At 49.6% G+C, this 9,418-nt stretch overlaps 1 protein-coding gene across 2 annotated transcripts in view; it reads right to left on the bottom strand.

Annotated features, from left to right (window-relative positions):
* NCAPG2 (non-SMC condensin II complex, subunit G2) overlaps nt 1-9,418 on the bottom strand; it is a 70,198-nt gene that overhangs the window by 21,822 nt on the left and 38,958 nt on the right. For both annotated transcript variants that reach the window (XM_010829252.1, XM_010829251.1), the window contains 5 exons: nt 9,155-9,258; nt 3,082-3,255; nt 1,266-1,336; nt 265-418; nt 6-179 (listed from right to left, as the gene is read on the bottom strand). In XM_010829252.1, coding sequence (XP_010827554.1) covers nt 6-179; nt 265-418; nt 1,266-1,336; nt 3,082-3,255; nt 9,155-9,258 — 677 coding nt within the window. The remainder of the gene's footprint in view (nt 1-5; nt 180-264; nt 419-1,265; nt 1,337-3,081; nt 3,256-9,154; nt 9,259-9,418) is intronic.

Raw genomic sequence — 9,418 nt, 5'->3', positions numbered from 1 at the left:
ACTACCTTGGATGTTTCAAGCGCTTTCAAAAGACAGTTCAGCTTCTTCTGGGGTGCAGAGAGGAGGCACTCGCGGTTCTTGGGGTGGGTCAGCAAATACTCCACGTAGACCAGCGCCAGCCCAGGTTTGACTGGACATGGGTCCTGGACCCGTACTTTCCGCTTGGAGGCTGAGTTACCCTGAGGAGCAGGGAGAGACCGGCAGGAGGAGAGCCGTGAGCCCTGGCACGCCACCCCCGGCGGAGCGCAGCAGGAAGACCCCTACCTTGCTCTGAGGCGGCTCCTCGGGCAGCCAGTCGCAGACGAGCTCCAGGACGTGCCCCACGTGGCCCCAGGAGCAGAGGCAGTCGAGCAGGATGCAGTAGGTCCTGTCGGCGGTCCCCTCCTCCTGGTTCCTCAGTGTGGAAATCACACCACAGCTGAAAGGGCCACACATACACAATCACGTCTGTATCTCGATAACAACTACTCATTTTCCTAAAAGGTGGGGAAAATGGAGAAGCTAAAAGCTGAGGGACACAAACCCTTCCTATCATGGGAGCATGCAGACACCCTCCACTGCAGGAAAAATGCACCGTTTTCCACAGTCACTGGCGGGGTAAGTTCCAGGACAAATGGTGACTCTGCAGGCAGAGTCGGGGACCCAAGCCCGCGCAGCCTGGACGTGAGGTGCCAGGCACCCGCAGGCACATACAGACCCTAGTTCTTTGCTTCTGTGCTGCCTCTGTCAGACTGTAAAGATGCTTCATTTTGGGGAAATAATTTGTTTAGCATCAAAACATTTATTTTTAAATACATATGAATAAAAATAAGTAACTTTACTGAGTTAATAATCAACACTCTAAAGCAACACTGCCCAATAAAATATAACATGAGCCACAAAAACAGGCCAGTGTATCATTTTAAAGGTTCTAGTAACCCTATCTAGAAAGGAAGACTGACTTCAGTAATACATCAGCCCAGCCCACCCGCAACACTAAGACGCAGTCACCGTAGAAATCCACGATGCAGCACGTCACAGCCCTCTTCCCACACCAGACCTGGAGTCTGCGCTCGCAGCTCATCCCCGCTCAACCCGCGTCCCAGGCGCTCAGAGCCACGTGTGGCTGCAGCTCCGCGGCGGCTCAACTCAGACCGCGCGTCCCCACCTGCATGTGGACGAGTCCCGGCGCTCAGCGCCCCGGGCCCTGGAAGCCGCTGCCCTGCCCTCCCGCCTGCAGGCCGCGCGGGCATCGCTGGGGAGACCAGAGGGCGGGGAGCAGGCACCTGAAGGTGGGCACGGCCGGGGCAGGCATCAGGGACGCCAGCACGCACAGAGGGGCCCTGCAGCGCTCGTCCTGGGGGCAGGAAAAGACAGAGATGGAGCGTGAGCGCTGTGGCCCACGGGCCCCGCCCTCAGGACCCACCTCAGGGCCGCTGGGAGGATCAGCACACCACAGGACCCGACCCCTGCGAGGCGCCAGGTGTGCTGGGTCTTCTCAGGCTTTCGCAGGACGCTTCCCTACTTTCTGTGATGTGTCGTTTGTGCAAATACTTATTAAACACCCACTGTGTACCAGGAGACCCTGGGGACACAGCAGTGGCCAGAACAGACGAAAGTCCTTGCTGTGAAGGCACTGACTTGTGAAAGAAAAAAAACAACAATCCTCTGTACCTGGTGTGTCCTCAGTATAAAACTCAAGAAAATGAAGCTAATCAGAAAAGTTCTTAAAGTAATCAGAACACCTTCGGAAGACAGAGCAGTGCAACGGAGCTACCTGGCCAAGCCCAGGTCCCAGCAGAGCCCACAACCCAGCCAGCACGGACCAGCAGGGAGAAGGGCTGCTCTCCGGGTGGGGCTGGCAGGGACCTGTGAGGACAGCACACGGGCCCCCGGCGGCACTTCGCACACGGCAGCCACCTCACCACAACCGTCCCTGTCGCCGTAATATGGCCGACAGGCCAGATGTCACCCAGATCACTAATAAGAAATACCCTCAGATGGTGACACAACCAGAGAAGATGGGTCCTAAAATGAAGAGAAACAACAATTTTCCTGAAATATAAACAGGAGCAAACTCACAGTTCTGTAAATAATCTGCATTCAGGCAGAGTGAACCCACCCTCACCCCCAACTCCCAATACACAAAACGTTTTCTTAATGTCACAACAGACAGTTGATCGCTACTCCCGATTCTGCTCTAAGCGTGGCTCACAGACCGTTTACCCACTGACAGGAAGACCACAGGGTTCTCGGATGGACTGAAGGCAGAAAGGCTCTCTGGTCAGGATCGCTCCGGATTAAAACACTTAATGAACCGCCTGCCTTTCCACAGACACTCCCAGGGCACACTGTTCTTCTGTCCTCTCATCCAGGACCCGACCTCCTCCGCGTTTTATCTACTTCTCAGCCTAGTGTGACTGTCTGAGCCTGTAAACGTCCCAGTGATGAGGCAGCCTTCACCCTTCACCTTCACAAACAGGTCACGTTGGCATTTCAGTGGCAGAATGGAGCGTGGAGACCTAACAGTTACAGAAATACAGCTCCAAAAGCTAAAAGGTCTAAGGTCACACAAGCAGTTGTAGAAGAACCAGAAGTAAACCTTCCCAAGAGAAGACTGATTCCTAAGACCTGTGACCGTTCTATATTTAAGCCACGCTTTCTTTGTAATTGGAAACAAACCTGACTTTTACATAGCAGTTTTATCTCCATTAGTTCTGAAGTACGGCCTTTGTTCAGAGAGGAGGTCTCCTTCACTTAAGCAGAAGATACACACACGGTGTGTCTGCCCCAGTAACACAGACACGACTCGAAGGCCTCAGAGACAGGCGCGCACCGGTGCCGCCCGAGGCCCCACGCCCGGGCGTGGTGCGTCCTGGATGTTCAGCCTCCTCTCTCTCAACTTCCAGCACATCAAACTAGATTCTAAAACCGGGTCGCAGGCCATTAGCAACGGAAGACCAGAGCCGCCTGGACACGCGCTGGGGCGGAGGCTGGAGGCTGCCCGGCCCCACCATGCAGGGCGAGCGCCGCGGGTCCCGGCGGCAGCTGGCTCAGCCCTGCGCAGGGGGGCTGCCCCACTGCTCCTGGCGGCCGTCTTACCGTGAACACTCGCATGTACTGCGGCAGCACCGAGGCAAACTTGTCGACAGTGTACACTCGGGCCTCCTTGTTATTCTCCAGGCTCCTGTGAATGCTCCTCCAGAGAATCACCACGATCTCCAGCAGCCCCGCCATAGACGCGGCATCGCTCACTGACAGCGTCTGGTCCAGAGCCTAAGACAAAAATCACTGACTGTGAAAGAACGAAGCACCGCGACCGTTAAGGGAACAGCACTGTCTTTAACAGCACGTCTCAGAATTCCAGCCCTAAGGCAGCAATGCAAAGGACAGGCAGGCAGAACCCCCAAGGGTGCGCTGTGGTGTCTGAGGGGTCCACCGTCCCCAACCCAGGGCTGCTCCAGCTTGGTTTCAAGTCGCAGGCCTACACGCGCCTTCCAAGCCCGGCTGGCAGGGGACAACAGCACCACTGTGTCCTGAGGGCTTCTGGGGACTCCTCCGTGTTTGTGGGGTGGAAGCCCACACCCCATCACCACCTCCAAGGGCAAAGGATGATTCGATTCAAGTGCTGGGATTTCTGTACTACTCAAATGGAATGGGAAAAGACACAGGGAGCAAATGAACTGAACTAAAGAGGGTGCCTTTTCACTACCATTCACAGGGTTCTCAAGGCAAGAATATTGCTACTCCCTTCTTCAGTGGACCATGCTTTGTCAGCCGTGAAATTAAAAGATGCTTGCTCCTTGGAAGAAAGGCTATGACAAACCTTGTCAGGATATTAAAAAGCAGAGACATTACTTTGCCAAAAAAGGTCCATCTAGTTAAAGCCACGGTTTTCCCACTAGTCATATACGGATGCGAGAGTTGGACTACAAAGAAGGCTGAGCACCGAAGAACTGACACTTTCAAACTGTGGTGTTGGAGAAGACTCTTGAGAGTCCCTTGGACTGCAAGGAGATCAAGTCAGTCAATCCTAAAGGAAACCAGTCCTGAATATTCACTGGAAGGACTGATGCTGAAGCTGAAGCTCCAATACTTTGGCCACCTGATATGAAGAACTGACTCACTGGAAAAGATCCTCCTGATGCTGGGAGAGATCGAAAGCAGGAAGAGAAGGGGGTGGAAGACGATGAGATGGTTGGATGGCATCACTGACTCAAATGAGTCTGAGTAAGCTCTGGGAGATGGTGAAGAACAGGGAAGCCTGGCGTGCTGCAGTCCGTGGTGTCACAAAGAGTCAGACATGACTGAGTGACTGAACAACAAAAGAGGGTGTACAGAAAACACAAGAACAGTTGCTATGCAAAGGTAGGTTTTTCAATAGGCTCTTAAAACTTGGAACGACTTATGGCTAAATTTAAAAACAGTAAAACTATTAAAGGGTTAGAAAATACTATGTGAATGACAAAAATAACAAAATTTCAACGTGGATTTTAGTTTTTACATTCTAACATTAGACATAGCAATCTTATCATTAAAGTCCCCAAGAAAGGCACCACTTTTCCTTTACAAAAATATGCTAAGTTCCAAAGATTTCATTAAAGCAGAGATTTTTAGTAGATAGCAATGGGAAAAAGTCAAAGAATAAACTCAGAAACTTTTGCTTTTAGCCATTGTATGTTCTTAGAATGACAACATCCAGATACCAATCTGTATTTCTTTTCTACTACCAGTTATAATCAGTTCAGTTCAGTTCCGTCGCTCAGTGGGGTCCAACTCTTTGCAACCCCATGGACTGCAGCATGCCAGGCCTCCCTGTCCATCACCAACTCCCGAAGCTTGCTCAAACTCATAGCCATCGAGTCCAACCATCCAACCATCTCATCCTCTGTTGTCCCCTTCTCCTCCTGCCTTCAATCTTTCCCAGCATCAGGGTCTTTTCCAATGAGTCAGTTCTTCACATTAGTGGTCAAAGGATTGGAGTTTCATCTTCAGCATCAGTCCTTCCAATGAATATTCAGGACTGATTTCCTTTAGGAGGGACTAGCTGGATCTCCTTACTCTCCAAGGGACTCTCAAAAGTTTTCTCCAACACCACAGTTCAAAAGCATTAGTTTTTCAGCACTTTATGGTATCTCAGCTTTCTTTATGGTCCAACTCTCACATCCATACATGACGACTGGAAAAACCATAGACAGCTTTAACTTAGATGGACCTTTGCTGGCAAAGTAATGTTTCTGCTTTTTAATATGATGTCTAGGTTGGTCTGACTCATTGGAAAAGACTCTGATGCTGGGAGGGATTGGGGGCAGGAGGAAAAGGGGACAACAGAGGATGAGATGGCTGGGTGGCATCACCAACTCGATGGACATGAGTTTGAGTGAACTCCAGGAGTTGGTGATGGACAGGGGAGGCCTGGCGTGCTGCCAATTCATGGGCTCGCAAAGAATCGGACACGACTGAGCGACTGGACTGAACTGAACTGAACTAGGTTGGTCATAGCTTTGCTTCCAAGAGCAAGCACCTTTTAATTTCATGACTGCAGTCACCATCTGCAGTGATTTTGTAGCCCAAGAAAATAAAGTCTGCCACTGTTTCCATTGTTTCACCATCTATTTGCCATGAAGTGATGGGACTGGACGCCATGATCTTAGTTTTCTGAATGTTGAGTTTTAAGCCAGCTTTTCACTCTCCTCTTTCACTTTCATCAAGAGGCTCTTTAGTTCTCCTTCGCTTTCTGCCATAGGGTGCTGTCATCTGTGTATTTGAGGTTATTGATATTTCTCTCAGCAACCTTGATTCCAGCTTGTGCTTCATCCAGCCCAGCATTTCACATGATATACTCTGTATATTAGTTAAATAAGCAGGGTGACAATATACAGCCTTGATGTACTCCTTTTCCCAATTTGGAAGCAGTCTGTTGTTTCGTGTTCGGTTCTAACTCTGCTTCTTGACCTGGATACAGATTTCTCAGGAGGCAGGTCAGGTGGTCTGGTATTCCCATCTCTTTAAAAATTTTCCACAGTTTGCTGTGATCCACAGAGTCAAAAGCTTTGGTGTAGTCAATAAAGCAGAAGTAGCTGTTTTTCTTGAACTCTCTTGCTTTTTCTATGACCCAACAATGTTGGTAATTTGATCTCTGGTTCCTCTGACTTTTCTAAATCCACCTTGAACATCTGGAAGTTCATGTACTGGTGAAGCCTCGCCTGGAGAATTTTGAGCATTACTTCGCTAGCGTGTGAGATGACTACAACTGTACGGTACTTTGAACATCCTTTGGCATTGCCTTTCTTTGGGATTGGAACGAAAACTGACCTTATCCAGCCCTGTGGCCACTGCTGAGTTTTTCAAATTTCCTGGCATTCTGAGTGCAGCACTTTCACAGCATCATCTTTTATGAACTGAAATAGCTCAACTGGAATTCCATCACCTCCAGTAGTTTTGTTCGAAGTGATGCTTCCTAAGGCCCACTTCCATTTCCAACATCCTATCTTTATGAAGCAGGGTTTTCCACAGTGACAGCAACCAAAATGGGATTATGGAGTAGACTGGACATTTTCAATCTACTGTACAATTGCACTCCTCTCACACGCTAGCAAAGTAATGCTCAAAACTTTCCAAGTGAGGCTTCAACAGTGCATGAACCAAGAAGGATGGCCCTCCTCAGTCTCTTTCAGAACCTCTGCTTATGTCTGAAACATGTCAAGAATCCCAGTGCTCACTCAGCCCTCACAGTTCATTTGCCTTTGAATACAGCCACTTTACCTTCCGACTGGAGCAAGCTGTCATCCTACCTGAAGCAACCGATTGAGTTCATGGAGCAGGCTGACTACGTCACACAAGGAAGCAAGTTTTGCAACCCATTCTGTGTCACTAAAATGTGCTGCCAGCCATGACTATTTTTCTAAAAGAAATCTCTGGAGCAGCTCTTGTAACTCAAAAACCCTAGCCAGCAATCTACCTTTCGAAAGCCATCTCACTTCTGTGTGTAAGAGAAGACATGTGCGCTCAGCATCCATTTCCTCACAAAGTTGTGCAGACAGCTGTGCATTCAAGGCATGGACTTAAATGTGGCTGGTAACTTTAATCACGCCCTGCAACGTGAAGCTCAGGTGCCACTTCTCAGCTGGCCAGCATTTCCCCACAAATGACACCGTGCACAGACACACTCAGAAGCGACCTCTCTGACCCGAGCAGTGAAACCAGAAGCCGCCCAGTCTTGGCAGCTGCTCCATCCGTGTACACGGCAACACGGTATATGCCGACACAAAATGCCCAGTTCAGTCTCCCTGGCACGCAGTCACGCAGACTTGAACAGTTCTGCAGCTGTGGTGCTGGCTGGCAACAAAAGTGCACACAGCCTCGTGCACATCCTCCTGAAAACGTTACCAACAGGCACTGCTGCCTCACTAACATCAGCAGGCTCATCAAGCCAGACTGCATCCACGGTGATTCAATCCTGTCTAACAGCTGTGCCTCACTATCCTCTGTTTCATCAATTCATCTAGTTACAGTGCTAGCCAAAAGAGGACCACGTGCCACCTTTTGAACTACAGCGTCTCCTAAAAGTTCACAACAAACGTCCTCAGCAGCAGGCAAGACCAACTCGTCCCCAACAGTAAACGGCACCTTCGGTTTAGCAGTGCAGTTAGCCAGGAGGAATGACACTCTCGGTGCAGACGCAGTTGATCAAGTGGTGGCCCTTCAGTACTTGCTCTGTTCTTTCACGTGCATGTTTTTTCCTTTTGAAAAACTGCACTGGCTTGTCTTTTAACGCAGGGTGCTTGGTCTCCACGTGGTGAAGCAGTTTTGATGGTTTCCTGGCTTCACTGGATAGCTGGTTGCCACATACTTTACAAAGCAGGCTTGGAGAATGTGAATCACCTGTTGCTGTGAACTCATAATTTAAGTGGGACTCGGTGTGTTCTTTTCAATGCACACTTCTTTTTGTCGGCAGTGTTAGAGTCTTCTGCTCTCTCACCATGGCGTCTCCCCCATTTTCACAGCAGCTCAGTGACATTTGGCTTTGTGATCATTTTGGCTAGGGTAAGCTTATGGGCTTACCAAAACTGGGCACAATAAGAAAGAGGCACGGACAGAAGTGGTAAATAAAACAATGAGCAGGCCACGCATGGACTAAAATACGTGTGGGATTTTGACTTAAAGCCTGCTACCAGATGCAGCTTAACTGTCACTTGCCACTCACTTGATAGGGTTTTGATATGGGGCTGCAAGCAGTTGCTCACTGCGGCCCTTGTGCAGTCAAACCCCTCACCTATTGACGCTCTGTATTTGCAGCTGTCCCCCAGCGTTAGCATCACTGCCTCAGCTCCAGCTCATCAGGCGTTAAGAGTCTCATGAGGGGTGAGCAATCTGGAGCCCTCGCAGGCACAGTTCACCATAGGGCTCACACTCCGAAGAGTCTAGTGCCACTGATGAGCAGCAGGAGTGGGCGCCCAGGTGGTACTGCCAGCGATGGGGAGCATCTGTGAACGCCCGCTGTGCAGCCTGGCTCCTTACAGCCACAGACAGGCCAGTCTGGCCCGGGGACCCTGCTTTAGAGGTCCATAAGCATGGCAGTTTGTTTATAGCTTAAGACCCTGTCTGTAAGTAACAAGCATCTAAGTCTTAAATGCTCCTTTTTTAATGATATAATTGATCACTTCAGATTCTGAATAAGTATCGGCTACATAGTCTCCTCGATAAATTATTTTAAACTATTCTCAATGAAGCTTGTATCCTGAAATTCAACCCGATGATGTTTCTAGTAGGATCTTAGAGCAGGAGCAGTGAACAAATCCTTAGGGCCCCACCACCATCTAGCTGTAAAACACGGTGATCAACAGGCCCATCCAGGTGTGCCACCCCCATCTCATTAAAACACAGACGCTTAAGGTAAAGAAAACTGGGGAAAGGGTGTCACCAATAATAATTCCTTTGTATTAGATCCTACTCAGACTCCACAGTGAACTACAAAGAATACACAGGAAGTTGCTCCAAAAAATTACTTATGATTCTCCAAAATAATTAGTTGGTGTATCAGAACTAAAGCAATAAATGAAAAATAAAAGACTGCCAAGGTAACAGCTCGTGGAAGCAGCGCCTCTGCCTTGCCACCCCGCCCGCTCTAAGCACTGCCCGCCCGGGCCCCACCCTCAGCAGGTGCCGGACTCACGCTCGCATTCTCCTTCCCTGGCTCCTCCGCGTCCTCCCTGCAGGCGCTCAGGGCCCTCCGGATGCAGGCGTTCAGGCAATGGCGGATCACGTGGATCAGCTTTGCTAAAGCGTGTAAGACAATCAAACGTGTTTCTTTAACAAAATTTTCTAACAGTGAAATTATAACCCCAAATAATTAAAGCGTTATGTTAAGGCACCTCATTAAAACTGCACTGGTGTGTGTACACTGCCTGTGGTCGTGTCCCAAGCTGTGCTGTGCACG

The sequence above is a fragment of the Bison bison genome, unplaced genomic scaffold (assembly GCF_000754665.1).
Source record: "Bison bison bison isolate TAMUID 2011002044 unplaced genomic scaffold, Bison_UMD1.0 scf7180017864503, whole genome shotgun sequence".
NCBI classification, from domain to species: domain Eukaryota; kingdom Metazoa; phylum Chordata; class Mammalia; order Artiodactyla; family Bovidae; genus Bison; species Bison bison.
This window is presented reverse-complemented; position numbering and strand designations above follow the sequence as displayed.